At 46.9% G+C, this 27,358-nt stretch overlaps 14 protein-coding genes across 14 annotated transcripts; 7 read left to right on the plus strand and 7 right to left on the minus strand.

The window, feature by feature from the left end:
* The first annotated feature begins 52 nt into the window (after nt 1–52).
* POJ06DRAFT_261096 (Inositolphosphorylceramide synthase subunit Kei1-domain-containing protein) lies at nt 53–1,283 on the plus strand. Its single transcript, XM_056188567.1, has 3 exons — nt 53–132; nt 188–296; nt 356–1,283. The coding sequence occupies exons 1-3, from the start codon at nt 112–114 to the stop codon at nt 865–867; spliced, it is 642 nt and encodes a 213-aa protein (XP_056040782.1). The 5' UTR covers nt 53–111; the 3' UTR covers nt 868–1,283.
* Nucleotides 1,284–5,957, minus strand: POJ06DRAFT_261099 (uncharacterized protein). Its single transcript, XM_056188568.1, has 4 exons — nt 4,490–5,957; nt 3,162–4,426; nt 2,673–3,110; nt 1,284–2,615 (listed from the first exon to the last, which is right to left on the minus strand). The coding sequence occupies exons 1-4, from the start codon at nt 5,844–5,846 to the stop codon at nt 1,467–1,469; spliced, it is 4,209 nt and encodes a 1,402-aa protein (XP_056040783.1). The 5' UTR covers nt 5,847–5,957; the 3' UTR covers nt 1,284–1,466.
* Nucleotides 5,958–6,284: 327 nt separating this feature from the next.
* POJ06DRAFT_261101 (NRDE protein-domain-containing protein) lies at nt 6,285–7,849 on the plus strand. Its single transcript, XM_056188569.1, has 3 exons — nt 6,285–6,414; nt 6,492–6,685; nt 6,736–7,849. Exons 1-3 carry the CDS (start codon nt 6,377–6,379, stop codon nt 7,719–7,721), a joined length of 1,218 nt encoding a protein of 405 aa, XP_056040784.1. The 5' UTR covers nt 6,285–6,376; the 3' UTR covers nt 7,722–7,849.
* Nucleotides 7,850–8,597: 748 nt separating this feature from the next.
* POJ06DRAFT_240662 (RNA polymerase I-associated factor PAF67-domain-containing protein) lies at nt 8,598–10,662 on the minus strand (the record flags this gene model as incomplete). The annotated part of the gene is made up of 6 exons (XM_056186101.1): nt 8,598–9,600; nt 9,654–9,880; nt 9,929–10,130; nt 10,180–10,322; nt 10,398–10,470; nt 10,553–10,662. 6 exons carry the CDS (start codon nt 10,660–10,662, stop codon nt 8,598–8,600), a joined length of 1,758 nt encoding a protein of 585 aa, XP_056040785.1.
* Nucleotides 10,663–10,905: 243 nt separating this feature from the next.
* Nucleotides 10,906–12,638, plus strand: POJ06DRAFT_214840 (ADC synthase). Its single transcript, XM_056185509.1, has 2 exons — nt 10,906–11,022; nt 11,076–12,638. Exons 1-2 carry the CDS (start codon nt 10,972–10,974, stop codon nt 12,570–12,572), a joined length of 1,548 nt encoding a protein of 515 aa, XP_056040786.1. The 5' UTR covers nt 10,906–10,971; the 3' UTR covers nt 12,573–12,638.
* On the minus strand, nt 12,639–15,192 carry POJ06DRAFT_261110 (Rgp1-domain-containing protein). Its single transcript, XM_056188570.1, has 2 exons — nt 14,430–15,192; nt 12,639–14,373 (listed from the first exon to the last, which is right to left on the minus strand). The coding sequence occupies exons 1-2, from the start codon at nt 15,130–15,132 to the stop codon at nt 12,986–12,988; spliced, it is 2,091 nt and encodes a 696-aa protein (XP_056040787.1). The 5' UTR covers nt 15,133–15,192; the 3' UTR covers nt 12,639–12,985.
* A 214-nt stretch (nt 15,193–15,406) lies between these two features.
* POJ06DRAFT_261112 (uncharacterized protein) lies at nt 15,407–16,759 on the minus strand. The gene has a single exon (XM_056188571.1). The coding sequence runs from the start codon at nt 16,518–16,520 to the stop codon at nt 15,582–15,584; it is 939 nt and encodes a 312-aa protein (XP_056040788.1). The 5' UTR covers nt 16,521–16,759; the 3' UTR covers nt 15,407–15,581.
* POJ06DRAFT_278174 (uncharacterized protein) lies at nt 16,760–18,771 on the minus strand. The gene is made up of 3 exons (XM_056189738.1): nt 17,379–18,771; nt 17,252–17,325; nt 16,760–17,199 (listed from the first exon to the last, which is right to left on the minus strand). The coding sequence occupies exons 1-3, from the start codon at nt 18,612–18,614 to the stop codon at nt 17,115–17,117; spliced, it is 1,395 nt and encodes a 464-aa protein (XP_056040789.1). The 5' UTR covers nt 18,615–18,771; the 3' UTR covers nt 16,760–17,114.
* Nucleotides 18,772–19,015: 244 nt separating this feature from the next.
* Nucleotides 19,016–19,772, plus strand: POJ06DRAFT_240667 (ribosomal protein L10e/L16; the record flags this gene model as incomplete). The annotated part of the gene is made up of 4 exons (XM_056186102.1): nt 19,016–19,018; nt 19,104–19,334; nt 19,387–19,528; nt 19,603–19,772. The coding sequence occupies 4 exons, from the start codon at nt 19,016–19,018 to the stop codon at nt 19,770–19,772; spliced, it is 546 nt and encodes a 181-aa protein (XP_056040790.1).
* A 74-nt stretch (nt 19,773–19,846) lies between these two features.
* Nucleotides 19,847–21,371, minus strand: POJ06DRAFT_270986 (P-loop containing nucleoside triphosphate hydrolase protein; the record flags this gene model as incomplete). Its single annotated transcript, XM_056189479.1, has 9 exons — nt 19,847–19,886; nt 19,937–20,016; nt 20,071–20,145; nt 20,201–20,270; nt 20,342–20,440; nt 20,489–20,807; nt 20,861–20,958; nt 21,021–21,226; nt 21,285–21,371. 9 exons carry the CDS (start codon nt 21,369–21,371, stop codon nt 19,847–19,849), a joined length of 1,074 nt encoding a protein of 357 aa, XP_056040791.1.
* A 210-nt stretch (nt 21,372–21,581) lies between these two features.
* Nucleotides 21,582–23,012, plus strand: POJ06DRAFT_261119 (GrpE-domain-containing protein). Its single transcript, XM_056188572.1, has 2 exons — nt 21,582–21,884; nt 21,943–23,012. The coding sequence occupies exon 2, from the start codon at nt 21,956–21,958 to the stop codon at nt 22,697–22,699; it is 744 nt and encodes a 247-aa protein (XP_056040792.1). The 5' UTR covers nt 21,582–21,884; nt 21,943–21,955; the 3' UTR covers nt 22,700–23,012.
* On the plus strand, nt 23,013–24,553 carry POJ06DRAFT_261120 (Calcipressin-domain-containing protein). Its single transcript, XM_056188573.1, has one exon. It carries the CDS (start codon nt 23,453–23,455, stop codon nt 24,371–24,373), a length of 921 nt encoding a protein of 306 aa, XP_056040793.1. The 5' UTR covers nt 23,013–23,452; the 3' UTR covers nt 24,374–24,553.
* Nucleotides 24,554–25,758, minus strand: POJ06DRAFT_261121 (NUDIX hydrolase domain-like protein). The gene is made up of 2 exons (XM_056188574.1): nt 25,254–25,758; nt 24,554–25,190 (listed from the first exon to the last, which is right to left on the minus strand). Exons 1-2 carry the CDS (start codon nt 25,309–25,311, stop codon nt 24,736–24,738), a joined length of 513 nt encoding a protein of 170 aa, XP_056040794.1. The 5' UTR covers nt 25,312–25,758; the 3' UTR covers nt 24,554–24,735.
* Nucleotides 25,759–25,837: 79 nt separating this feature from the next.
* Nucleotides 25,838–27,040, plus strand: POJ06DRAFT_261125 (cytochrome c oxidase, subunit VIb). The gene is made up of 5 exons (XM_056188575.1): nt 25,838–26,114; nt 26,271–26,310; nt 26,388–26,420; nt 26,473–26,603; nt 26,668–27,040. Exons 1-5 carry the CDS (start codon nt 25,946–25,948, stop codon nt 26,700–26,702), a joined length of 408 nt encoding a protein of 135 aa, XP_056040795.1. The 5' UTR covers nt 25,838–25,945; the 3' UTR covers nt 26,703–27,040.
* Nucleotides 27,041–27,358: the final 318 nt, after the last annotated feature.

Here is a 27,358-nt window from a genome sequence, read left to right on the forward strand (position 1 = left end):
CGTTGCGATCGGTGCTAATGCGGGAATGGCGCAGACCTTTGTCAGAGTTGAGCTGCTACAATCTCTTGCCTCCACCGCACGCCCAATTTGTCCGCCCTTTGACCACTTGAGATGCTATCAATTGTACCAAGAGTACGTACATATTACTTGCTATTTCCGTAGAACTGGGAGACTGATATATGTATAGCATTATTTCTTGGGGTTCATCCCACTAGCCGCAGGTGCCGAGCTTATCACGGTCTTTGGTGTGGTCAATAAGGCATCCGGCATTTATGGCCTTCTATCTATTTTCACAGGTAGCCTTAATTTCTCTGTTAGTTATTTGTCGAGCTTATTGCTAATTAATCTGTACAAGGTCATCCGATTACGGCAGCGCAACTGGTATTGAATATAATTTCGTTAATACTGCTTCCTGTCTTCCTGTACGCCCTCCATAGTGTAAGACGGCAACAAGCTCTGCCAGTAGTTGCATTCTCATATGTTTATTTTCTCGACATGCTTGCAAACCTCGCCTTCACTATCTACTTCAGCGTGACCTGGTTTCGTGTGTTCGACGCAACAGCGACCGCCGAAGCCGGCAAAGGCACGGCAAGCAGCCTCGACACTGCCTCGGAACGCGGATTGTCAATCACGATTATTGTCCTCGCGTTGTTGTTCAAAGTCTACTTCTGCTTCGTGCTTTTCGGGTATGCGCGTATGCTTGTGCGCAAGGCTGGCTTGCGTTCTGACAACGGCGAGGGCAAGTACATGAAACAGCTACAGTTTATAATGCTCGCTATTGCGCCATCGTTTTGGCGACGAGGCGGACGGCGTGCAGGAAAGGGACGAATGGTCAACACCCTTGAGGAAGGCATTGAGATGTATTAGATCTAAGCGGCAGTTTACTGGAGCGAGTCATTTAGGACCAAGATTGGAGAAGTTCATATATGTTGGGTTATTAAAGTGTGGAGATTGAATCCTTTTGTTCCGGTCATTTTAATTAACATCACTGTATCGAGGTACCTAGTTGTTTTTCTTACGATTAGTTCGTGTTTGGTTTCCAAATGCCACGGCGATGATGAAAGATTAATATTTGTGTGTCTTCAAACTTTGATGGGTAGTTAGTTGGGTCGGAGGCTTTCTTCTCTCAGTTGCTTAGCATTTGGCTTTTAATTACGATTGCTTGTAGATCTTAGTCTGACTAGACTATTTAATGCATTGGATCACACCATGTTTTACTTAATATTGAATGTTGCTTGAATCGAATTGCGAGATGTACACTAAATGAGTAGTTATATGAGAGTAAATGTAATTCTATTTACAATATAGTACACCATCCTCCTTATCTATATTCAAAATCTTGGGGATCCGTTCAAGTAACCAATATACACAAAATTTCCTCCGAATATATAGTACAAAATAAAGATAAGCCAATGCAAATAAATGACAAACCCAAACCACTTTTATGAACACCATGCCCGTACCATCTATGAGAAGAAATATAAACTGTTTCTAAGAGTTCTGACATCAAAGGCGCCCTTTGGCGGAACAGAGGGAAAGGTCAGCGGATAAAATATACCGAGACCTCTCATCTTCAACACTTTAGTGTTACTGCCGATAGCAGTACTTTCGGTGTCCTCGATCGTCTCTTGCTCGTCAACTTCATCCTCAAGCGAATGCTCAGCGATCGTTTCTTCCGTCACGAGGCTATTGTCAGTGGCGACAGTCTCCTGACGTTCAGTGGGAATGCTGTCAGGAATACCGAGCGTCTCTCTGATGATTTCCTCCGAGGTCTTTTCCCCGTTCTCGTTTTCAGTAGATTTCACCGGGTTACGAACCCCGTTAGCGGTGTACACTCGTTTCATTTTCAGCTCTTCGATATCTCTGTCTCCAATAATACTTAGCGGAGTAACCATTCCGGCACCTTCAGCACGCTTTAGAGGATCGTTTGAATTCAAAAGTTCTCTGCGCTTGTTCTCTTCTTCAATTTCATCCCGGACCGTCACCTTGCGACCGAGACGCGCGCGAAACTCCTTGCGCCACTCGCTAATCCGCTTAGCTTCGAGACTGCGATTATCGATCTCGACAAACTGCATGTACCCAGCATATCGTCGTTCAAATTCTTCCTTCAACTTGGCAACCAAATCGCCTTCATGCAATTTAATGAACGCATCTCGCAAAATCGCGTTCATGCGGTCGACGTCAGCAGCGTGCGTCCAGTATGAATCGTGCACCGCGGCAAATGTGAGGCCGTTTCGTCCGCATGCCAAGGCAGACAATAACATGTGGGTAGCGTCAAGGGAATGAATAAAGTTCGGCGGGAACGCAGTGACTTGTTTGCGCGAGTTGACAGGGTGGATCGCATAGGGATCTGAGATGAAGACACTCTGCAAATTTGTGCCAACCTGCTTGCGCACGATCTCTCGATATGGCTGGACAACAGGAAGACCCAGAGGCGTGGTCCAAATAACTGACGTCATGCTGGAGTTTGGCTTGAGGTCAGAATGAACAGTTGGAGGCACAGACTTTGAAATTCGCTTGGCACACTCTGCCAACCAATCCTGAATCAAATGCGCACCGTTGAACAAATTACGGACGACTCGGAAGACAAGGGTGGTAAGATAGGCAGCGCATCGCTAGTTACAAGTCAGCCGCCTATACACTGCAAAATTTAAAGCGAACGTCAGACTTACCCAGAGGTCGCGCTCGTCGATCTGCTTGGTGTCTTTGAGCTGACCAAGAATCTGAGCACGGGCACCGACATATGTCACACCGTAGACGTTGGTCATGACTGACTGCTTAACAACCTTACGAGTGACTTTGCCGACAAGCATCTTCGCTGCTTCATGGCCATTTTCAGCGTCCTGCTTAACGTAGTCGTGCACACGACTGGCGACATGAGTATATATATCCTGTGGCTTGTCGCTAGGTTCAAGATTGACCTGCCGTGCGCCCTCAATATCACCACCAAGTGCGGCATAATGCTGCAATCCATTGCAGGTACCGTCCTGGTGAACAGGTAGCCGGGATCGGAAACCGTAGGGATCTGGTGATCTCAATGCATCCGCAAGCTCAAAGCAGACAGCCAAGCACTGCCATGGGTCAGAAGCTTGCATCCACCATTTCCGACCCTATATGAGACGGTCAGTAACTTAGACAGCAAACAAAAAGAACGTTCATACATCAAGCGGATGATCAGCAGAATCAAAAATTTCCTGTATATTGTCGTCTGCATACTGAACACGAGACTGGAAATCAGCTTTGTCGTAGCCGCATACGTTCGCCAAATGGATCTTGAGCCACCGCAAACCGCGTTCGCCCAGTGGCTTTCCTTCCCAGAACATCAAAAGACCACGGCACATATCGTTTCCTAAGTGATTCAGATGTGGTGGAATTGCGTAAGCGCGGCCCCTGAAGTCTATATTGTGTGGGAAATATAGTCGCTCTCCAAGGAAAGCTCTCGAAATCTCGAGCTTATAATTGACGTCGCAACGCTGCGAGTGGCTTGTCCTTCGCTCGTGAATCATCAACTTGCAAACCCGGGCCCAGTCTCGACGAACCGAAGGATCGGCGTCTTTGGGCGGTTCTGAAGGAAACTCTATGTCTCCTTCGTAGCGTTTTGGAATCTCAAGAAATTCTTGACCGGTGTTCCAGACCTTGGCAAGGACATTAAACACTCTCGAGTTGATGATCCAAGCGGCAGACCCCAAGACATCCAAACCTTCGTATACACTTTCTAAGTCGTTGCGTCTGCATGCCTCCTTTATGTACGCGTTTTGTTCAGCAGAGTCCTTTGTCCGCATCAGGGCCGTCTTGGAATAGTAGTAAGCTCCTTCATTCCAGCCAACCCATGGCTTCGGCTTCACTAACATTGGAAGTTGTTGTGGATGTAACATGGCGCTGGCTGGTTCTTTCGAAATCTTATTGACGAAATCTCTGTGAAGTTTCAAAACACCGAGCTTTAGACCACCGGTATACTGATACGTATGTGTAAACGCAGGAGCGATCGCAGAGACTTGTTGTCCAGTGACAGGGTCAACCGCGGAGACGGTGATTCTTGCGACATGCATCAAAATAGAAATTAGGGTTGAGCCGATCTCGGCCTTGATGTCATCCGGCCACTCCGGCCTCCATGATGCTAGGCTCTTTCCCTCTGTGATCCGCTTCGCGACTGCAAGCGACCGCTTGAATTCAGGAACATTATGTAGCATCGTTTTGGTTGCCCGAAATCCGGTTTGAACAACATCTGATTTTAAGAGTTGCTCAGAGTTGTACTCCATCTCAATGGCTCTGCCTAGATTGAGAACTGCTCGTGTAGTTCGTATACCTTCAGTCACACCACCGGCGCCGCTAGAGTGCATCTTGAGCAGTTCGAGGATTGTAATAACGCTAAGCTTAGCAGGATCGACGAGCTTCAAATACGCACCGTATCGCATGCGTGCTCGGTCTGCCAGTTGTTATTGTTAGCATGCAGTGGCATGATATGATGATGCTTTCAAACAATACTTACCGGAAGGAGTAAGGGCAGATTTGGGAGCACCTCTAGCTCTTGATTTGGATGATTTGCTACAGCCGTAATCCAGTAATGCGTCAATTCGCTTGAGTTCCTCATGCAACTGCTCAGTCATAGCGGTGTGCCACTCCCATAGATATTGATTAACGTTCTTTATTCGGACCTCTCCACGCGCGTGCATTTGTTCATAATCGTATTTCCATCGTTCGCGCGCAGACTCTAGGGCCAGAGTCTCTAACGCGAGCTGTCGATCCATGTTGTAAGATTCGAAAGCTTCCCGGTACTTGATTTGGTCTTCTTCAGGTAGAAGCGACAGCTGCGCCTCGAGATGTAAAAATCCTTCATCTTCAACTGATACATCGGCATCCGGATTTGAGGCGTATACAGGAAGTGGAGGTCTCTTCGACGCAGCAACGCCCTTTAGTGCTGACCTGAGCAGCTTGATACCATGCGAGTCTACCGGAGTAAGAGAATCAACTCCAGGCTTGAATACGTCGGGTGGTAGTCGACTAAGGATATCCTGCGCCTCAGTCTGCTGCATTTTAGAGAGTGCTTCGGCTACAGATCCTGTCATTGACTCTCCATCTTCCACTAGGACTGACCTGCTGCGGTCGGTTCTGAAGTCTGCAGGGAGTTCCTCTTCAGAAACGTCAAAGTTCATGGCAACCCGCCGAGCTTCCCGAAAAGTAAATAGCTCCACGTGCTGTAAAACGTCCTTAGCCAAGCCACCTTGCTTCTTGTACAGCTTCACGAGATTGCTAATATGTTCATTGCCACGTAAGAGATCAGGCATTCGGCAGGCTGCCGCAATGATGATGGCATAAGTATTCGAGGCAAGCGGGATACCGGGAAACCGGTCAACTGACGATTGCAGCCAGTCGATAGAATATGAGACATTGTTGTGGTCTTCCAAATCTTTCTTGACAAACATCTTGAGAAAATCATTTCTAACCAGAGCAAACTCTTCGGGAGGCAGAATCTCATAAGCCTGAGGGAGAATGATGTCGGCGCGCTTTAAGTGACCGCTGGTAACAAGTGCGTCCATAAGTGAGGCAACGTGGTTCCGACTGCGGATATATCGATTTCTGGAAGCAATTGCATCGACTTCTTCGTCGCCTTCCTTGGGGCGGTCGAAGAGATCGGTCAAGATGACGAGCTTTCCTGAGTTAGTATTGACATCCACTCTTGTGCTCCGGTCTCCGATGATTTCTGGGATGTCGTGCATTGGCGGAGAGTGCGTCTGATAGGCCCCAGCCACCGAGAAAGTGCTGGTTTTCGAGTTGAACAAGCGACACGTTCTGAGCAGACGACCCCTCGTGACAGCCGACCGCGCAGAAGCTGTCAACGGAAGCATTTTCAGCACACGCGAAACGCACTCAGATCACTGCTACAAGTGTCGCGGTGTGTCACAAACTAAGGCAAGCGACAATAATACCGAACCGAAGAGGAGAGGTGTCGAGAAGTGAGAATCGAAGAGCGGGCACATGGTCGAAAATTTTGTTAACTACCATACCTTAGAAACTCCCAACTCGCCGTCATTCAAAGAGTACTAAACCCTCACGCTATCAGGAAAAGTTATAAATGAGTCGTCGCTCTGCTTGTGCTATTCCATAATAGACAGTTGCTAATGCACTAAACAATGTAAATTCAAGTCAGGTAAATATTAGTCGTCCGCTTCATTCTTGCGATTGGAATTCAGGTAAGCCAAATATCGTCCAGTTGCGGCAGGCGATTCCCGCGCCGCACCAACCCCTGACCCTCGTGATTTGATTGACCCCACCGATGAAAGCGATGATGCCTGCTCAGTTCGCACATACAAAACCACCGAATGTCGATGGTCAGCTTCGATCCGCTTTTTAGCGCAATCCGCACCTATCACTGATAATGTGCATTCTGATTCTGTCGACATCCCACCCGAAATAGTATGTATCTAGCACCCTGCTGTTTACTAGGGCTTGGGGCGCTCTCGCTACTACATACTAACTTCTCTTCTTCTTAGTCCGCTGATCCTTCTCTCTAACCGCGATGAATACCTCAACCGACCCACCGCACCCGCAGACTTTTGGCCGGCGCCAAATGATGACGTTTTAGGGCCCCGTGACCTTGCTCGCGAGGACCACGGCTCGTGGATCGGCATCACGAGAACCGGCAGACTTGCAATTCTACTCAATTACCGCGAGACAAGAACAGATGGTAATGTCACCCGGGGACATTTATATATCCACTAGCTAATGCGCTGGTAGACACGATCAGTCCACTTTCCAGAGGAATTCTGGTCAAGAATTTCCTTACGTCTCGCTGTCCCTCGACTCAGCACTGGATCAAGAACGCCATCGAGAACGCCGGCCCTGGCGGTCTTTCCTCAGTCGGAGGTTTTAGCATGGTGTGCGGCATTCTGCGGCGCAATCACCTGAACGATAGTAAAAATGGATGCGGCGAGAGTGCAGATCATCCGCAGGAAGATATCACGGACGCAATGGAGAATGAACGTCTAGAGACCTTTGCGGTATTGACCAACCGATCGACCTCGTCGGTTGACGGCACGTCCTGGTTATTCAGCCCAACCGACTCGGTTAATCCAACAGTAGAACTTGAATACACAGAGAATATTATGGCCCGCGTTCGGGCCCATACTTATGGAATCTCGAATTCGCTGTACACCCACCCGTGGCCAAAGGTACACAGAGGTTGTGACCTTCTTGCATCGGCAATTACAGAAGACGTATTGACGCAGACGTCAGAATTTGACAATGACGCATTTATTGAATCACTGTTCAGAATATTACTGCTAGATGAGATGCCAAGAGAGGTCCTGGCCTCACCGAACCCGAGCACAATATTCGATGCACTGCGACACACGATCTTTGTTCCAGTATTTAAAGCAACAAATGACTTGCTAAAAGACACAAATTCGTCATCACTCTCGCCCGTTGTCACAGACGTCGCTAGACCAGATGACAGTAATAACAGCGCGATCGGCCAGACTCCGTCACCCGATGTAGACGGACATCCTATAAGCTCAACTATCTCGGATCCGCCCACAAAACCGTATACTTTCGTCAAAGGGAAGTATTACGGCACTCGAACTCAGACTGTCATTCTAGTGTCGAACGAAGGCCGCGTTCAATATATTGAGCGGACACTACATGAGAGGGATGACATAGAGCATAGGAATGAAGAATCGAAGACCAGGACGTTTGTGTTCGACATTGGCGGCTGGGATGAGTAGAGAACTGTGCATATGTCAAGTTAGTTATCTCAATTTCGCTATGGCATGCTGTAATCATTTTCATCTCCGTTCATAGTTGTATATCTTACCGTAATAGTCTAACATGATGTTTATTGCACAAAGAAATTACTGGTACATCCTAGCTATGTATTTCAGTCGAGAAGAGAGCATTTAAAACATGTTGCGAAGGTTCACTATCCTTAGGCTGCACCTCTCAAGTCAGCTACGCGAGCTCCCAGACCTACCGCGCCTATCTACTCCGCGTCCATGGCCTCACCGATCGGAAACAAAAAGACAAGTACATACCAGGGAAGAATGGAAATTGAGGACATTTGAGGATTTGAAAATCCATACGGGGACGACTTTGAGAGCGATGGAGAGGTTGAAGAGGATTAGGACGAAATTAAACGAAATTACGGTCGTCAATCTCAGCGATTTGAGTAGATAATGATTAGGAACCTACAATACGTCATAATGTTTGCGTGTGGCGATTCGCTTTGTTGCTAGGAACTAAATTAGCTGTCTATATGTTTGCACAATAAATTATAATTTGCTTCTAGATCTTGAAGGATGAGCAATAGTCAATCCAGTTTCTTACGTGCGCACTGTGCGACTTACTTAAATGTTGTGATGTGCCGAAATGGGCAGGCGGTAAGACTTGTGAGTCTCAGCGGGACACATGGCTAGTTTCCGAGCTTCTTGGAAAACGCTCATTTGAGAAGAGGGTTGGGGATCTACCACTGTCAGTGTGGAAGCCTCATTGTATAAGTATCCTGATCAAAGTCATGAAGAGACTGCGTAAATAAGTACAAGGACGTGAACTGTGAAAAAACCATTAACTTTCGACATAATTCTTGCAGCACTTTTGTCGCCACCCTACTTGTTAGCATTCTTCTCTGCGTTCTTCTCCCGTCGCTCCCGTCTCTTATCCTTGTGTTCTTTCTCCTCTTGCTTAGCGGGATATTTGTTAAGAATTGTATCCTGCACGGCGTAGTACTTAGCCGTGTTTCTCAAGAACCAGTCACCAAATTTTCTACCAATTCTAGCTTCTGATATGTTGATCAAGTCCCCTTCCAATGAAATATCCAAGTCAGAAATATTAACCATCTCGCCGTCCAAAAGCGATCCCTCGGTCCATCTAACCTGGCGGCTCTTCTGCTTAAATACAACAAGCGCTGATCGAAGCTCCTCCGGGTCCATTTCGAGGAAAGTAGCCAGCTTTTCAATGTTCATAGTGGTGTACAACTTCAAGTAGCTGCGGAGCGTTGGAGCAAGCATCGTCTTTTGGACGTCCATCATGAAAACTTTCAGGTGGTGCTGCAACGGGTCAATGTTGTTGGCCGGATTATCGTAGTCGGGCGGTCCATGCGACATGAACTTGGGACACGCAAAGCTAAAAAGCTCCTCAAATACCGGAAGAGATTCCTCACCGCCCCGCTGCATGCGAGCAAGTTGCTCACCATTCTTCTCACGCAGTGTAGTGTGAATAGAGTCGTCCAGCCTTGTCGGGCACAAGGCAACGCAAATGGCCAGGAGCGCATACATCTGCTCCGACCGTTTTGTGACCGAGTCGTACTGGGCCGAGCGGTTATGGAAACTCTTCGTTCGGGAAATGTACAAAAGAATGTGAGAAAATGCTTTGATAGCATCAGAATAGCGCCTCATCATCATGTAGCAAAAGCCGACATAATAGTAAATAGTGAACTGTGCACCCGCAACACGAGCGTATTTAGATTTCTTGCTGAGATCGATCCCCTCCATGGTCTTCAAAGCAAGAGTGAAATCGCCGAGCAGTGTATGGACTCGAAGAAGGCCGATGATACTGAAGTACCCAAAGGTCTTATAAAGAGAACGCGAACCATCCTCGCCGGCAACCTCACTAAATTGAATTAATATTTGCAATTGTCACTCGGCGTCTCATATATAACATACTCAGGATCACGCCCTTCCTTAATGGCCTCTAGCTGCTCGTTTATGCGCGACTTTTGGATGAAAGAGTATAGCACGTTCAGTACAGTGTACGTGCTCCAAGTCTGAGGATGGTCTCGCAATTGTTGAATCTCCTCTTCATTGTGAGACTTCCGGACAATGCGACTTCGGTACAGGGCAAAGCTGTTGAACTGGTAGATAAATTCATCAATGACATCCCAAGCCCAGTTCTATTGACCGTCAATAACTTGTCAAGGAGTCTAGCATAGAGAACATACAGTTGGAAGTTCCATGTCAGCAGGAGACGACGAGTCGAAAATGTAGTTGAACCAAATGCAATAGTTGTCATAAGACGCGAATCGGTCTTCGAGAGTAGGCTGAAGCTTTGCATACAAGTGACGATAGTACATCTCAGTGTACAAAGTAACGAACGGCTGATCATTGTTGACAAGAGCGGCGACAACGCCATGTGGGTCGGGCCTGCATCTAATTAGTAGAGTATTACCAAATCGTCGAAAATATCAGATACCAAGGTGTGTTTTTGTAGAACTTCTCGGTCAGCCTGTTAAATGAATTCTCGTAACAACCATGGAGATCGTAAACGTTATTCTCTTTAAGACAGTGGTGAAAGTACAAAATAAAGTTTCTGACAGCATCTGGCAACTGCGCGGCCTATACAAAAGTCTTAGTTTTCGATTGCACGTTCCACGAAAGAACTTGATGGTAAATGGTTCCAGTAACACGCACCGCTTGCTGATGCTGAAGCTGAAGCTGTCTCTGGAATAGCTGCTGCTGCTGGAGAAGTTGCTCTTCATCATATCTAGATGTTGTCAGAATACGATTCTCAGTCAAAACGGGCATATGCTTGAAGCAATCTCGCTATTGTAGACTCGGAATCTCACCCTTCATTGTCAATAAGATCAGTGGCTAACGGCTCATCGTCCTCGAAGTCGTAGTCTCCAGTCTTCTGGATAAAGTCGTCATAGTCATATGCAACCTGCTCGTTGTCCATCTTGAAGGAAGCAAAACTAGACTAAAATGGTTGAATTGGCGGTGTCAATCGACGATATAAATCATTTATCCTTGGTTCAATTTTTTTTTTTCAAGCGAAGCAGTGTCCTAGCTGATGTTAGGGTCTATATCTGTTTCTGGGCACCAAAAGTATTTCGCTGTTAGTTCACTGAGAAGTGCCGGGTAACAAATCTGCCTCTGAGAGTCATATCGAAACTAAAAAATCGTGAGCACTCAAGATTACCGGTGGTTTATTACCAAGCTTTAGCCCCAATTGTGCTCTCGGTTTCCATCCGGCAATAAGTTCAAAATGCCTTCCCAATCTCCAGCACCGGCAGCACCTTCCTCGCAGGCTCCGAAGGTGTGTATGTTTGTAATTGCTCTCATGATCCCTTACTGACTCGTCGGATGCAGGTTACCGTTCAACCAGCACTGGACACTTTGTGTTCACTGCTCGCGAAGGATCCTCAGGCCAACATAATACCGGTCTTCTCGTTTATTTCGTCCGATTTCCTCACACCGTCGGTCGCCTATCTTAAGTTGAAAGCCGCAGCTCCTCCAGGTTCGTACTCGTTCCTGTTCGAGAGCGCCTATAATGGCGAGTCGATTGGACGATACAGTTTCCTTGGTGCCAATCCACGCAAGGTCATTAGGACCGGAAATGGATTCGGAGAAGACGTTGACCCGCTTACTGAGCTCGAGAAAGAATTGTCACAGTACCATATGCTGAAGCTACCTGGGTTACCAGCCATGTCAGGTGGTGCGATTGGATACGTGTCTTATGACTGTGTTAAGTACTTTGAGCCCAAGACAGCACGAGACTTAAAAGATAACCTGGGAATTCCGGAGAGTGTGATGATGTTGTTTGATACTATTGTGGCCTTTGACCATGTTTTTCAGCGAGTTCAAATTATCACCAACATACATATCGATTCGAGAAGTGGGTGCGAATTTGATCTTGAGGCTTGCCTAAAGAACGCAAAATCCACAATTCAGGCCGTTGCCGATATGCTCTATTCACAGACAGTCGAGCTGCCGTATCAACCTCCAATTAAACCGAACCAGGAATATTCATCTAACATCGGCCAAGAAGGTTACGAGAACCACGTCAAGAAACTAAAGGAGCATATTTTCAGGGGCGACATATTCCAAGGTGTTCCTTCACAGCGTGTTGCTCGGCCGACGACTCTCCACCCTTTCAACATTTACCGTCACCTACGCACGGTCAACCCGTCACCATATATGTTCTATATCGACAACGTCGACTTCCAGATCGTGGGTGCCAGTCCCGAGCTACTAGTGAAGTCGGAGAATGGTCGTATCATCACCCATCCTATTGCCGGCACCGTTCCTCGAGGAAAATCACGAGAGGAGGATGACAAGCTCGCGATGGAACTTAAGGGTTCATTGAAGGACCGTGCGGAGCACGTGATGTTGGTCGATCTGGCGCGAAACGATATTTCTCGTGTTTGCGACCCCGCTACTACCACAGTCGATCGTCTGATGGTTGTCGAACGGTTCAGTCACGTTATGCATTTGGTCAGCCAAGTTTCGGGTGTGCTGCGAAAAGAAAAGACTCGGTTTGATGCGTTTAGAAGTGTGTTTCCTGCAGGTACTGTTTCGGGCGCACCTAAGGTCCGGGCTATGGAGTTAATTTCAGAATTGGAAGGCGAGCGTAGGGGTATTTATGCTGGCGCCGTCGGACACTGGGGCTATGAGGATACCAGCATGGATACTTGTATTGCTTTGCGTACCATGCTCGTCAAAGACGGCGTGGCATATCTTCAGTCTGGAGGTGGTATCGTCTATGATTCCGATCCCTATGACGAATATCTTGAGAGTATGAACAAGTTGGGCTCTAACATGCGCACTATCACGGACGCTGAAAAGTTGTATATGAACGGCAGTTAGAAACGAATTGTTAAGCTTTGTAGCTATATAATACAAAATAGACGACGATGTTGGAACCACTCATCTACCCATGCGTACATTTTTGTGGCAGACCCGTAATTGCAAGATGCGGGAGCGCACCACAGCCTTCATTATTATCGCCCTTGGTCGAAAATCTACTAGATCAAATTGCCGTAAACAAAGTTCTCCAAACACATATATACAGTACAGCTCTTTGCAACGCGGCAACTCCGCATTGCAGAATGCAAAGGAGAGAATGAAGTTAGCTCCCAGACGTAACAACTATCGTACCAATTCTTAACGACTAATAAACAAACCCAAACAATCCAATATCTAATGCGTTTCGTAGCGCTAATTTACAGGTGGACCCTTTGTCGCACTAATCCCAATCAAGAACTTCGCTTTGTTTATAATCATATGGCATATCCCCCTGAAGGCTGCACTTGGAATGACATCGCCGCAATATCTTGATTCGTTGGAAATACCTTTATAGGAATCCTGCAGTCAAAAGTTTCGCAGCTGATGTTCTCCACCACCGAATACATCGACCCTCGATCGTCTTTATGAGTGCATACCAACAGGTTTGGCTTCTCGGCAGTTGGAACTGGTAACGCTAGGGATAATGACGACCGTGACTGCGATGGTAACGACCTCGGATACCGAGAGTCTTGGGCCATCGCAGATATCGACATTTGGGGTGCATGCATCGGAATGGGCACTGGTGTTGTAGGACTAGTAGGCCGGGAGACTCGACCTTCGGATGAAGCTGATGTCGAAGTTAAGCCGTTTTCAGCGAGTGGTAGACTTGGCTTAGAAGATTTGATGGGAATTGTTACAAACTCTAGTCTAATCGACCATCGAGATGATATGTATGAAGTGTCGAACTGCGGCGTGGCCGTCGTTGGTATGCAAAATGAAAATGACGCTCGCTTGCTAGCTAATGTTGAAAATGCCGACTGCAGGTAGACCTTCCTCGTTGCTCGCTCATTAAATCCAGACGAGCGCTGCGCTATCTCTGCATCAATGATTTCTGTTGTCTCTAGACTTGCAGTAATGTGGTAGCAAGGTATGACAGCTAGCGAAAAGTCCAAAGTCAGGGCAATCACTTCCCCAAGCTTATATACAGGTTTCGACAGAGCAATCGTTGCAATTCTTTGTTTATTTCGCGCTATCTCGAATATGTTGTTTAACGCTAATCCGTCTGCTGATATACTGTTGCGTTGAATGGCCAGGTCTACCGAATCCCGGCATGATGATCTTGAGGGAGCATTCGATGTCGCATATTCTGGAGGTGATGTAGGTGACGGCGGCCGGATTATTCGATTAGCAACGGCATTGCTCTTATACGATAGCAGACTGTCAACATAAACCATGAAATCCTCTAATGACTCTTTTCTCTCTGGTCTTGCCAGCTCTCTCGTCTTGCCAGAAACTTTTTCAGATTTCAGGATAAGATGTCCGTTTGGCTCGGAGTCGTCGATAGCCTGAGTAATAGCTTCGTCGCGCAAAATAACGATGGGCGACGTGAGCGAATGAATAGGCTGATTGCCGCCAGCATCAATATTTTGAAATACTCGAAATGGAAATTTAGTTATCTTCGGTTGCTGCATTCCTTTCCCAATCCGCTGTATTCCGATTGTAAGATTATAGCTAATCTTCAGCGCCTTCCCGCGATACGATGGCGGTAGTGTTCGCGGAAGCGTAATCTTATAGCTGTAAGATTTGGACTCGCCGGGATTAAGCCGCAAATCGACGAAGAGGAGTGACTGAGGTGTGGAAATAACCGAAATGGAATTCGAGCCTTAGATATCAATAAGTTAATTGTGCGAACGAATCCCAAAGGAACCAAATACCTACTAGCCATGGACTTCATCTCAGCAATTGAGCTCACCTCGCTGCCGTTAAACAAATTACTCAACCCATTGCTTAGGCCCAAGCCCAGACCCCATAGATATCCAGTATCGTTCTTGCCCTGACCTAGTCCCACAACTCCACCACCCATCTTGCCGCCAACAATGCCTTGCTTTTTGGCCTCTTCAAATGCAGCTGTCCTCACGAGATCCTCATCTAACGTGAAAGAGCCCGACAACTGTGCATACCCCATCATGAGAGTCTCGCCAGATCGGCTCTTTGATACACGCATTGACGATCGCCGAGTGGGTAGAGAATTAAATGTGGGAGAATTCATGCCATTCGAGGGAGTCGTAGGCAGTGGTTGCGGACTGACATTTCCATTCATGGAGACATTTCCGGAAACATTTCCAGTTGGACCGATTGCTGAGCTAGTTCTATGTGCTCTCGCCGGCATTGATGATGACCCATGCAGTGACTGTTGCGACGCTGATCGCTGAACCGTCGGGAATTTTTCACTAGATACAGACTCCGAGATAGACGCGAGGCTGGACTTTCGCAGTCGCGAGCTCGAGTTCGCTCTTGGTAAATCGGTCGGCGCGATATTTCGAAACGTTATGCGGCATTCGAGATCTTCGCCAGCAAAATACACCTGGTCGGAGAAGGCAACCTCCACACGCAGGAAGGACTGTGCCGGTGCAGCCGACATCGTGCCTTGGTGGAAGGAACACTGGTGGTTGGAGGTGGGGAAAAAGATATACAGATTGGCGATGACAAAGTTCATCAATGGTAGGTTTCCTTCTCGAGCAGGCTTCACACAGAGCAAAGTGCGTACAAAATACGGTTTGCGAAATACACGCAATAGAGATCCCGCAGGAATACCTAAAAACCTTAAATGCCCTACGCGATAGTCCCACGTGATCGCTCTGTCGGTGCGGCGCCACAATCCACATACGGGTAGAGCTCAAGAGGACCGCATCATCCCGCGACCAAAAATGCATTATTTTGCATGGGTGATGGTACAAAAGCTCGAAAATAAGCGATACTCCTGCGTTATTTAAGAAAAATCTAACACAAATTGCAATACACGGTATATTCCTATTCCCGAACGCCAGTTCGTCCAGTTCCATCATTAGCCTACGTCTTAGAACCGTAAAATTACGCTTGTGCTGCTGGCACATGTGCGATTCCCATAAACCTCATTCCCCGCTGCAATATTCTTAATTGCTGATCAATATCTTCCTCGCTCCAGCGACGCTCAGCCACTATCAGACACCGCCGACTGCAAAAGATATACTCGAGAACGACCTTGCGTAGTGCCAGTATCTGCTTCCGGTAACGTTTTGGCCTGCGGTGCTGCGGTTGCTCATCCAAAATACTCGGCACCGGCTTCTGGCACTCGCCGCATATATCTGGTGGTAGCAGTCGTGGGCAAAGATGCGGTGGAATGTAGGACAGTATCGATTTCGGAGAATCCACCACATCCATTTCCGATAAAGGTACCGACTTCAATATAACGCGAAGCGTTGTCTCCTTTAACGATACGGGTCCTCCTAGCCATGCAAGACTACGAGTAACAGGAACGTAGACTGGCGCCTTCTCATCTTCGTCACGTACAAAATCAGGAATGCGATGTACGAAATCCGTCAACATCAACTCGGAAAAATCGGGCGTCAAGATATCATCAACAAATAATTGCTGTAAATTCAAATTTTGAATCTGGCTTGGAAGTGAAACCAACAGATTCCCTCGTACGTCTAGACTCTTCAGCTGTCTGAGCTGGGCTATCTGTGGTGGCAAACGTTCCAAACCGCAGCCCAATCTTAGAGCTGTGATTTGTGAAAAGTACTCTAAAAAACTCGGCGGCAGTCGAGAGATGTGGGTATAAGATTTTGAAGATTTTCGAGATAATACTGCGATCGATAATTTGCCTGATTTGCTACTTCGGTAAAGCTTTTCGCGTCGCGACTCGGGGTCGGAATCGTCGGTGAAGTAATTCAGCGGCAGTAGCAAAACGTCGTTCACAGTCGACTGCCGAAGCGATCGTCGACCGTTGTAATTGTCATGCCAACCGCGGCCCTGATCAGGCGGAAGCATTGTTGAATGCGATTAGTCTGTCACAAATGTCGCCCTTCAAGGTCATCGCCGTGATTTCTACCCCTATGCATCAAGTCTCATATCGCAGAGAACCCACTATTATGCGAGTGCAGAAAGTCCAGGAGTAACAGAGAGCTGCTTACACTAAAGATTCCTATACGTCATCATTGCTGTCATGATATGTTGTCAGCTAGGTCACGTTACTTAGTGATATTACTTAATGGTAGTTAGAAGGAAGTTATCGCTGTGCTGTCTTACATTCTGTCCCTCAGGGCGTGTGCGGCTCATGAGCTTATATCATCATTGAGCAGCACTAACAAATAAGTTAACTAACTTATCCGGAGATAATACACTCGCACCAAGTATATGTATGTCAGGCGCACAATGGCATATCTTTATAATACTCCAGAAATGGGAGGTCACTATAATTTTATTCTATTTACAGACTGATGGTGATGGTCAACATCTTGCACTTGCCCGGAAAATGTTAGCCGTTTCTCTAGATGAAGGACCTCTAAGGCCGCCTTTGTACATGAAAGAAATTTGGCCCAACTGAATCTGTATAGGTCAAGGTAGGCCAGTAAGTAGTTGCATTTACCGAAGCTCAATCCCAAACTTTTTCATCAAACTGTCTCGGATATTGTTCTGCAAGATATTAATTTCGTCGTTTTGTAAGGTCCTGCCAAGAACTTGTTAACATCATAATAAGGACCGAGTATCACCGTTCATACCTCTCCATCGATTGAAACACGACTCTATAACAAAGGCTGTTTCTCTTGGTCTTGGGGTGAGTAAACTTGTCAATCTTCGGTCAAAAAGTCAGTATCTGCGTAATATAGGTACTCGAATGCTACGTACCAGACTAACATTCTCAACCAAATCACCAGCGACCTCACGAACGACATCCATCAGATCGTTATCGTGGAACTGCTCTGGGGTCGCGCCGTCCTTGAGCCAAAACGCCAAGTCCCTATAGGTGCCAGGGTATTTCGAGAAGGGTTTGAAAGAACTTACAACCCCAGGAGTAAACTGCTCCACAAATCGCGGATCCTCAGACCAAAAAAGTCGGATATCTGGGATTCCGAACAGAACCATAGCCAGCCTCTCAAGGCCCAGACCAAACGCCCATCCAACCCGTTCGGGGTAACCAGCTCGGTCAAAAACGCGCTGCTGAGTAACTCCGCATCCAAACAATTCCAGCCAGTCGCCTTGCCAGTAGACTTCCATTTCCCAGCTGGGCGAGGTAAACGGAAAAGTAGCATCGATCCATCGGATCTGCAAAGGCTCCTTCGATGTTGATGCATCCCCCTGCACGATGTTCTCAAAAATGCCACCGACCACCATCTCCAATGAGCGCTTCAAATGGTTTGCGACAGCAATGCAGACTTCTGGGTGTTGTCCGTCCTGCTTTGGGTTACCATCATGAAACGGTAGAGTGTCATCGATGATCTTAATCTCGCTGACGGGAATTTTAGCCGTGTCCTCGTTAATCTTGCTAACGAACTCCTCGATAGATGACATCCCCTGCGGAGACCACCACCTTCCCCCTTCCATCTGATGAAACGCCGGGTAATGTGTTCTATCAATCTCGTCTCGTCTGTATACATCTGCTGCAATTAAAAACCCTGGCGTAGTATAATCCCTGAAGCTTTCTACCTGGTGAGCTGATGTGTGAGTTCGCAAAACTTTGTGTTTGTTCAGATAATAAGTATCAGTCTTGCTACGACTGACATGATCTGGCGTTATATTCAAAGACTCAAAATTCTCATACACTGACACTCTCGGGTCCGGAAAATGTGCTCTTGTATATTCTTGTTCTGGGAACTTCGAGAAGATGATATCAGTGAGAATGCTGAGCGGATGTGCAGGATTGCTGAGCAACTTTCTGCGAGTGAGTCTTTCAATTGTTGACGTTACATTCGTCCAATCGTCCTCGTCCGTATCTTGACCATCTTCCTTTTTCACGTCCTGGCTCCTTAGGAATGCCGAATTGGACAGTTGCCGACTCGTACTGTCGAATACTCGCGAACGTGAAATCTGTAATAAGACTGGTGTGCTGACCAGATGCGAACGACAGCTCCAGTATATCCGCATTAAGGCACTATTCTCGCAAATGTATATCCTGCTGTTCTGGCGCAATGACGGTCTATTTGTAGTTATATCGGTCTATATTTTAGCGCTCTCAGACTTGCTGCTGACTTGCTTTGCTTACGAGCCCATATCGTAGTTCGAGCGAGATCGGAAGAAAGCCGCAGGGCTTGCTGCTTTTCAGTTTTTCAGTTCCGCACTCTTCAGTATTTATCGTACCCAGCCTTTCACAACCCACACACTATCCCATGAATTCATTACAGTCACTAATCGGTACATTACGCAGAAGCGGTATGTTACATGACTCTTAGAATTATCTGCGTTGTGGTTCCATCTAAGTCCAACAATAGCTGCGGGTCCGTTGCCCGTCTCCACCTTCTGGACACAAATTCGACTTGGACATCAATATGGTAGGTACTAGTTTAGTATATGATTCCTTTTTAGCATTAGCAAATCTAATATTATTATCTTAAAGCTCCACGATACGCTTTACAGCGAAAACAGTTTAAAGGACGGGTGCCTATTAGAACTGGCGGTTCAATTAAGGGGACAACTCTTGAATTTGGCAATTACGGTCTTCGATTACGATCCGATGGCGTACGAATTTCGGCATCGCAAATGAAAGAAGCTGAGAATGTTATGATGAGAATCATTCGTCCCCTACCAGGCGTTCAATTGTATCCGAGATTGTCGACCAATATCGCTGTGTGCACAAAAGGCAACGAGGTGCGAAGAATTGTGGAAGCATATCGCGATGTAGCTGCTTATTTATGTATAGACTCGTATGGGTAAAGGCAAAGGTCCGTTCGATTATTGGGCCGTTCGAGTCGCTACCGGGCGCATTCTTCTAGAAATTGGCGGCGAATTACACGAGCAGGTCGCCAGAGAAGCGCTCAGACTAGCCGCTTCAAAATTGCCAGGTATGCTAAATGGCTAACTCTATTATTGTAGGGCCGTTCTGGACCTTTTGCGGGATAACTCTGACGTCTCGTAGGAATTTACGAATACGTGTCGAAGAAATCCGAGGCCCCCGTGCTTGGGTTTGACAAAGCTGAGGCTCGCCCGCAAGAGAATGCGATCGAGAAGTTGGCAAAGAACCCGACGGAAGACTATAGAATTCGGGAGTTGGGCAAGTCACCAAACTTTGCGACATATAGACGATAGCTATGTATATACTAAAAGAACTTCACATGTACCATACACTCGATGAATTGACTTTTGATACAACTTCTGGTCCGTCACATGTCCATATCATCGTCAAGCATACCAGACATATAACTGTTTTAAGTTAGAGTTGAACAGGAAAGAGGTACCAGATCTTGACATACCGTTCTAAAATTCGCATAAACTTAGCTACGAAGGCCTCCAAATGAAATATAACTTTGCTGCCTTGATGAAGGCGATGCTCCTAGTGATTGCTTGTCAATATCTCTGACATATAGATAAACAAAAAGATGCGCACATAGAATGCTGCCCAGTAGACGACCTCAGGTTTCAATCCTGCGTCTACACGATCTAGCAGCTTGAATAACAAAGTCTATATATTTGTGAGTAATATACCCGTAAAGGAGCTGAAACACGCCACTCAGTACCTTCAGTATAATGCCTGCAGGAATACAATGCGACAATAGATCATAGAACTTCGTTCGGGCCTTTAGTATCCTGATTAAGTGTTAGCCTCTAATCAGCAACCATTCCCTATCTCCACTATTTTAACAAATAGTAACGCATACCCAGTAGCATTACGCTCTTGAATGACAATATCCACGATGCTGTTAACTACAACCTCCCAGTCAGGTGTAGGAATAGGTGTAGAGTCCGACAGTTTGTCACTAACCCATGATTAGCTAGTCTCGCAGAGGTCGAAAGCAAAGACCTACTTCTGTGAATAAAGTGCCTCGAGCGTCAGTATTGCCTTTCTCAAGTTCCGACCGCTTTCTCGCGCAATACGCTCGGACACGCGGGGTGGCAGCGTAAACTTTTCTTTTTTTGCAATCTGGGACAATATCTCTTGAATATCTGTATGGGATGGTGCAGCGACACGCACGAGCAAAGTCCGGGAACGAATAGGCGCGATAATATTTGATGTTGAATTTGCTAACAGTATTAGACGCAAATTGGGTGAATATTTCTCCATTGTGCGTCGAAGTGCGGCTTGCGCATCGCGAGTGAGAGAATCAGCTTCATTGATGATGACCACTAACAAAATCACTTAGTGCGTACACTCTCCGTATAAGAAAGCAAGGAAATACCTTTGAATCGCTGCTTGGCGGATAAGTCGACCTGTTGTGTCTGCGCGACTTCCTTCAACAAGTCTTGGATAATCAATCGATCATTGTTGCCCATATCACTATAAAAAGACGCGTCAGAATCACTGCCGCATAGTTGACAAACCAACAGTATTTCATCTACCTTGGCGTGATTTCCATGTGGTACACGCTGGACACGACATTGAACTCCAATTTCCTACTGCTGGACGTCTGAAAAACACGTGAATCAATTTTAATTTTGTTCACTCCTGGGCCATATAACTCTTTCAAGGTCGCTATAATACGCGTCTTTTTTCCAGCACCGGATGGTCCATAGACGAGGAGATGTGGAAAGTCGCCGCTTAGTGCCTGTGATGGATTTAGCAAACGCACGATGCATTTCACGTCGAAGGCTGGGTGTGTTTACCAGAGACGATAGACGATCGGACAGCTCCTGGTGGTATGATAGAGACTCCAAGGATTTTGGCCGATACTTATCGACCCAAAGAGCCATAACGCAATCAGGGCTCTAAATAGTTAGTTCAGTGGATGGCGCTCTGGATTGTTACGTTCGGAGGTTACGAAACGATGATCAGACCGCGCCAACTTCGCGTCTTGCTGTCACGCGAAAGCTATCATGCGGCTCAGTTCGTACAACTTCTCAAGGGGCTCGTGTTTCGTAAGGCTAGGGTAGTGGGTAGTCGCATAATCCTCGTGGCAACTAGATGGCCCAAAATATTGAACAAAAAAAATAGAAGCATTTGATTAATTTATACGTTTGACTGAGTATAAACACAAAGAGGGCTGTAGATCCTGCCGGCATTGAACAGTTCCGAAGCGTGCGAAAAGGCGAATCACCGTCAAGCGAGCTCAGATATTATTATCTCGGAAAAAAAAATTTCGAGAACACGGATACCGTCGTGTGCCGTCGACGGGTTATATCTACTTCTGAAGTTACTCCACCATACGCTTAGAAATTATTAGCATTCCAATTTCCCAGATTCTTGCTCTTGTGTTTGCGTCTCAGGTGAGGTTACCTACTTGTCCAGGAAGTATATTCGCTCACCTTTATGTGCATCCTGAAGATCATAGGTCATCATGCTACAACGCCCGTTAGCCACCGCCTTGCGTCAGACTGGCAGACGGATAGCTGCTTCTGCTCCCCGAGCTACATCGACTCCAATAATGCGCTTGTCCTCTCAATTTACTTCATCGCCTGCTACTGCTAACTACATTTTCTCGTCCCGCCGTTTCTATGCCACAAACGGGGAACCGAAACCTGAATCCGGACCAACAGCAGAGGCAGAGGGAGGGGAAGAGCTTTCCGAAGTCGAAAAGAAGGTGCAAGAATTGGAGGCATCGTTAGCTGCTAAGGATAGAGACATCACTGACCTCAAAGACAAATACTTACGACAGGTCGCCGATTTCAGAAACTTGCAGGAGACGACAAAGCGCGAGATTCAGAACTCGAAAGATTATGCGATTCAGAAGTTTGCACGGGACCTATTGGAATCGGTTGACAACCTCGAAAGGGCACTTGCCAATGTCCCAGAAGATCAGCGGACACAGGAGCAGGAAAATGAAACAGATCAAGCATTGATTTCGCTGTATGACGGTGTCAGGATGACACAGCAGGTTCTAGAGCAAACTCTGAAGCAGCATGGATTAGAAAAGATTGATCCACTAGGCGAAAGGTTCGATCCGCATAGACACGAAGCCACGTTTGAAGTGACGCAGCTCGACAAGGAGCCCGGTACAGTTTTCTTCGTTCAGCAAACTGGATTCACTTTGAATAACCGTGTTTTGAGAGCGGCGAAGGTTGGCGTTGTCAAGCAGGAATAAACTAGTTGTGATGTCTACTGTAAGTTAGAATGTAATGATTCCTGCGTACGGAGTCTACTGCACTCATTGCAGTGGCTTTTGCACGATATAATCGCAAGAACATTTAATGTGCATGAATTTGGGCATGTATTCGGCAGTTCAGTTAATTGTACATAAGCTCTACTCTGTAATAATTACTATCATGAACAGGTTCAGTTCTGGGCGGACTTGGCCGTGAGGCACAGTTCAGGTCACGGGAAATGGGACCTCGGAAAGGCTTGAAGATTTTGACTGCGTAAAGTAACAACCATAACGACAGAGACCACTATTATTAGCCCTGTTAGGGATAGTTCTACTCGTGACAAAACAATTGATCAATAATATGTCCGTCATTCCGACCGGGACCAAAGGGCACGTGACTCGATGCGTGGCAATGCCCATCGCACACAGCCCCAGAGATCCAAACGCATACGGGCGTGGCTGTGTGCCAGCTATCCTGACGATTAGAGAACGTGCATGAGAATATATCTAGGACCACTTGCGGCGGTTACAGTAGAGAATTTATTGAGTGCCAACAAGCCACAGGCTCAGGTTCACTCTATTGCCAAGGATCAATTGAGAAAAATTTTCGATTTGTCTGGAGAGGGTTCGTTAGCAAGAGCGTGCTCCGCCATAATCTCTCTCTGGAGAGCCGCGAGATACAAATAGAGAAGAGACGACCACTGGTTTCTCTATTGGAATTCTATACTTCAAGGAGTATCGTATACTTGAATCATGACTTCACGCATCCGAGAAGAAAATTCCGCGTCATTACCGTCGTTTCCATCTTCAACTCCATCGACATCGTCATCACCACTACTAGAAAGACGGGAATCGAGCTCAAATATGAGCCTGAATTTATCACGTCTCCCTTCATTAGACCCGCCGATTCCTGCATCAAATACTCTGGTCTTTACGGGCCTGGTTGGCCCTGGCGACTTTGATTCTCAACGGCTCTTCAAACTCCGTGTTCAGGTCGATTCTCTATCGAGTGGTTCACTCATTCATTGGGGTCTTGTCCCAAGCTTTGGACGAATATTCGCGGTATTCAAAACTATAACTGACGCACTGGTGGTTCGACGGCAACTTGATGGAACTATCTACAACGGAAAGACCCGAATTCACATATACTTTGGAGAAGATACACCAATTGAGCCGCTGTTATTAAGGAATCGTAAGGGTCCAATGAGTGAAATCGAGCGACAGAGAGATACGGTACACCTTCAGTTACCTGATCCCGGCAGGTTGTTCCTGATATCCCCGCCTCCATCACCTCCTGTTGGCTGGGAATCTCAGGTCGAGCCTCCTCCGAATACTGATGTTGGACTTCCTGCTGACGAACTAAACGATGCTTTGACAAAGCTAATGAGGGGAGAGCCCAAATATGATAGGGAGGACTTTCAAGCTCCAGTCTCGTTACCTCGGATAATGTCAAGTGAACTACGAGGAGCGTGCGGCGCAAAGTTTGAACTGTGTAGCGACATCGCGAGTGGTGCATCTTCACCGAGGTCGCCGTCCGTTGTAATAATGCCGCCTGACGATTCTGATGGAAAGCCAGGCATTATTGTTAGTGACTTCAGCACCGATACTTTGGCGAACGTGGGAACAATGGGTGTCGCTGGTGTCAAGACCGAGCGGCCTCCAGTAAAAGTTTAGGATTCTGATGACATGTTGCATTTGAAGCAATTGATAGTTGGCAAATTTGCATATAGCTTGCTTGGTTATCGGGAACGCTGGATAGTCTGGTGGTTTTCGGCTGGGTTAATCCTTTTTGTTGGCATCGGGATTGTAGGTGGCAAGGGGAGTTTGAATTTCCACAATTTTTGTAAGAGCTAAAATGACTGATACAGTAACGTCTATATTGGGCTGTTTCAAGCATACCATGCAATTCAGATCAAACCTTCGTTTTGCCGGCTATAGTACAGAACGCCAGTGACGAATAGACAATCCCAAACTGAACACTGAAGTTATATACAAGGACGTGTTTGAACCATGCCCATCGTAATTTATCCAGCAAACTAAGGTTTGATGATAGAAGACCTATTCAGTGCCTCAATCAGTTCGGGCCGATTAAGGAGTCCATTGATTGCCTCCTGATATGTAGTCCACTTCCTTATTCTCCTTTCACACTCAGGCCACTTATCCAATTCCTTCTCAATTTCCATTTCAAAAAAGTAATACTCGGCACGGGGAGGAACCACCCCACCGCCAGCGACGTCAGGCACAAATATCTTCGGCGGTCTTGGGTCATCGATCACTCCTAAAGGTTTCGATATACGCCCAGTTATACCTGCCTCCTCCCAGGCTTCTCTCATCGCCGCATCCTCAGGCGTAGGCTCATCCGTCTCGAATCCACCTTTCGGAAGCACAAATTTGTCCTGCCGTGCCGTTGATGAAATTAGTAGGACTTTGGTCTTGTCAGAACTTAGTGCAACTACACCAGCCACTAACCGGGCGCCTGATGGTGCGTATCCTGCAATATCAAAGCAATGTCAGAGTGCAGGAACTTCATTGCTCAATACTTCGTGAAGCATACTCTGCATTTCCCGGCCCTCCCGGGCGACCATGGAGAGTGCGATAATTGGTGTCGGCATGACTATCACAGGATCTCAAAATAATGCTCCGAGGTTCAAGAAACGGTGGATTCCAACTACTGAGACGTCGGTACTAGGATTTGCTGAGACCGTAGCCGAGAGCGCACGACCAGTGACGTTTTGCTTCTATAGTTCCGCGTGAGCCACTAGGTGTGGAGGTGGAGGATCAATTTGGATTGTCTATCTTAATCGCGCAAGCGAGTCGGTCAAACTGCCTCGTGCATCGGCACGAAATATCAAATACAGATAAATCGCAATTAGGAAAGGAAGAGTTCCATGACCAGTCTATCTTTCCCAAGAAATGCAAGTCTTGTAGAATGATGCTTTGATGAGATCGAATCCTTAACAGATAATTGGAGTCAGCTTGGTGGAGTACCATACCCTCCGACTACATTTCCGAGTGGAGGAGTCAAGCCAGCCAATCACCTTTGTCCCAGCCGCTTACTGGTTACCCGGCAAAATTAAAAGTTACGTAACTGTGGCTAAACGTGTGCGTTTATAGCTGTAAATCTACCATTCAAGGCCACGAGGCACACCACACCACACCACCCAGGAGACGAGTTACACGGGCTATTTCTCCCGCACATTGATTAGCGTACTCTCTGTATCAGCATAGTTCTTTATCGGAACAACAATGGCGTCCGATCATGCTAAGGTTGCCGCCGATGCCTTGAAGGCGGGTCTTGAACAAGCGAAGAGCAAGGGCCTCGTAGAGGATGAGGAGGTCTACGACAAAGTTACGGCCCAGCTTGAGAGTTGGAAGAAGGCGAATGAGGATGGCACCTTGAAGAGCTCCACAGGTGGTATGTATATTGGTGGATAAGGCTTTGGTTTCGCAAAGGTCTCAAGTTGCAATTGCCAGTTGTTGAGCAAAATTGCATCGAGTGATTTAATTACCGGACCGAGACCTGCGTATCACAGTCGAGATTGATCCACCTTGCTAACTTCATTGGTTGCAGCAATCTCCTTCCCCGGTTCTCCTACCAGATACGACCCTCGGTATGTTCCTTGCGTTCGACATGACACACTGTAATCCCGCAGTTGGCAAAAAGTCCTGCTGTTAACCAACATCTTAGATTTCCTAACCAAAACCAGACAGCCCACTGCTGGTAAGTTGCATGCATTCTGTGTGATAGAAGTTGCTCATCTGATAATATGCAGGCAAAGCTATGTTGACTACTTCAAGTGCATCAACGCCAAGGGCGAGGGTTTCAAGCCGTGCCAGCAGTTCCGAAAAGGATACCTCCTTTTATGCCCACAGAGCTGGGTTGAGAAGTGGGATGAGCAGAGAGGTGAGCGGCGAGCATTTACTCTTTGTCTTAAGAGGTCTATCAGCTAACGCTTTGTTACAACTAGACGCGGGCAACTTCGTCGGCGATCTTTCACCATAGAATTTTATTACGGATTGCAATATTTTTTGATTGGGGATTTATCGACAAGACTGGAATGTGAAATTGGCTTGTGGGGAATTATCGTCATGTAATTGCATGAACATAGAAAGGTGGTGCATGTAGATACATAGCGACAATAACGACGGGTCGATATTTCACCTGGGTCCATGTCAAAATGCAGAAGCTGGCAGACAGCTGCCGTAACCTCTATATCTCATTTTCGGACCTTCGTAAGCTGTTCCCAAAGCTGAGTTTATTTTCTACGGCGTAATTATGCATCGCAACGCATTTGACGCAATTTAGGGAATGCGAATGCTCCTCAAACTCCAAAATGGCTGCATGTCAGTTTCGTCGCCTTACCCTCAGGTTACCCGGCTTCCGCGCCAGGAACGCGTCGGTGCCGCGTTGCTGATGCAATTATATGCACCGTCCTGCTCAGAGGCGTCGGCATGGCACCTGTCCCATTTGATAATCGTTGGACCGTTGATGGATTGATATTTCATCAACGATTGGAAGGAGATTTAGTGCTTATTTAATTATTTAGGACTTTTGTGCAGTCTTATCAATAGCGGTGTATATCGGTCGATAACGGTTGGGGACTGGCCAGCTTGGCAGATCAGTATTGAGGCCTTGAATTACGAGAAAGCTATCGTGGA

The sequence above is a fragment of the Lipomyces tetrasporus genome (genome assembly GCF_029532465.1).
Source record: "Lipomyces tetrasporus strain NRRL Y-64009 chromosome Unknown POJ06scaffold_11, whole genome shotgun sequence".
Classification (NCBI taxonomy): Eukaryota; Fungi; Ascomycota; class Lipomycetes; order Lipomycetales; family Lipomycetaceae; genus Lipomyces; species Lipomyces tetrasporus.

Excerpts from the sequence above, each read along its gene's own strand:
- POJ06DRAFT_261096 (XM_056188567.1), top strand. The coding sequence starts at position 112 with ATGCTATCAATTGTACCAAGA. Across the intron at positions 133-187 it reads TGCTATCAATTGTACCAAGA|CATTATTTCTTGGGGTTCAT; the intron begins GTACGTACATAT and ends ATATATGTATAG. Across the intron at positions 297-355 it reads CCTTCTATCTATTTTCACAG|GTCATCCGATTACGGCAGCG; the intron begins GTAGCCTTAATT and ends AATCTGTACAAG.
- POJ06DRAFT_261099 (XM_056188568.1), bottom strand. The coding sequence starts at position 5,846 with ATGCTTCCGTTGACAGCTTCTGCGCGGTCGGCTGTCACGAGGGGTCGT. Across the intron at positions 4,427-4,489 it reads ATCTGCCCTTACTCCTTCCG|ACCGAGCACGCATGCGATAC; the intron begins GTAAGTATTGTT and ends AACAACTGGCAG. Across the intron at positions 3,111-3,161 it reads CTGCTGATCATCCGCTTGAT|GGTCGGAAATGGTGGATGCA; the intron begins GTATGAACGTTC and ends CGTCTCATATAG.
- POJ06DRAFT_261101 (XM_056188569.1), top strand. The coding sequence starts at position 6,377 with ATGTGCATTCTGATTCTGTCGACATCCCACCCGAAATA. Across the intron at positions 6,415-6,491 it reads TCGACATCCCACCCGAAATA|TCCGCTGATCCTTCTCTCTA; the intron begins GTATGTATCTAG and ends TCTTCTTCTTAG. Across the intron at positions 6,686-6,735 it reads CCGCGAGACAAGAACAGATG|ACACGATCAGTCCACTTTCC; the intron begins GTAATGTCACCC and ends ATGCGCTGGTAG.
- POJ06DRAFT_214840 (XM_056185509.1), top strand. The coding sequence starts at position 10,972 with ATGCCTTCCCAATCTCCAGCACCGGCAGCACCTTCCTCGCAGGCTCCG. Across the intron at positions 11,023-11,075 it reads CTTCCTCGCAGGCTCCGAAG|GTTACCGTTCAACCAGCACT; the intron begins GTGTGTATGTTT and ends CGTCGGATGCAG.
- POJ06DRAFT_261110 (XM_056188570.1), bottom strand. The coding sequence starts at position 15,132 with ATGTCGGCTGCACCGGCACAGTCCTTCCTGCGTGTGGAGGTTGCCTTC. Across the intron at positions 14,374-14,429 it reads TGAGATGAAGTCCATGGCTA|GCTCGAATTCCATTTCGGTT; the intron begins GTAGGTATTTGG and ends TTGATATCTAAG.
- POJ06DRAFT_261112 (XM_056188571.1), bottom strand. The coding sequence starts at position 16,520 with ATGCTTCCGCCTGATCAGGGCCGCGGTTGGCATGACAATTACAACGGT.
- POJ06DRAFT_278174 (XM_056189738.1), bottom strand. The coding sequence starts at position 18,614 with ATGCGGATATACTGGAGCTGTCGTTCGCATCTGGTCAGCACACCAGTC. Across the intron at positions 17,326-17,378 it reads TGGTTGAGAATGTTAGTCTG|ATTGACAAGTTTACTCACCC; the intron begins GTACGTAGCATT and ends TTTTGACCGAAG. Across the intron at positions 17,200-17,251 it reads GTGTTTCAATCGATGGAGAG|GACCTTACAAAACGACGAAA; the intron begins GTATGAACGGTG and ends AGTTCTTGGCAG.
- POJ06DRAFT_261119 (XM_056188572.1), top strand. The coding sequence starts at position 21,956 with ATGCTACAACGCCCGTTAGCCACCGCCTTGCGTCAGACTGGCAGACGG.
- POJ06DRAFT_261120 (XM_056188573.1), top strand. The coding sequence starts at position 23,453 with ATGACTTCACGCATCCGAGAAGAAAATTCCGCGTCATTACCGTCGTTT.
- POJ06DRAFT_261121 (XM_056188574.1), bottom strand. The coding sequence starts at position 25,311 with ATGCCGACACCAATTATCGCACTCTCCATGGTCGCCCGGGAGGGCCGG. Across the intron at positions 25,191-25,253 it reads GGAGGGCCGGGAAATGCAGA|GATACGCACCATCAGGCGCC; the intron begins GTATGCTTCACG and ends TTGATATTGCAG.
- POJ06DRAFT_261125 (XM_056188575.1), top strand. The coding sequence starts at position 25,946 with ATGGCGTCCGATCATGCTAAGGTTGCCGCCGATGCCTTGAAGGCGGGT. Across the intron at positions 26,311-26,387 it reads CCTACCAGATACGACCCTCG|ATTTCCTAACCAAAACCAGA; the intron begins GTATGTTCCTTG and ends CCAACATCTTAG. Across the intron at positions 26,604-26,667 it reads GAAGTGGGATGAGCAGAGAG|ACGCGGGCAACTTCGTCGGC; the intron begins GTGAGCGGCGAG and ends TGTTACAACTAG.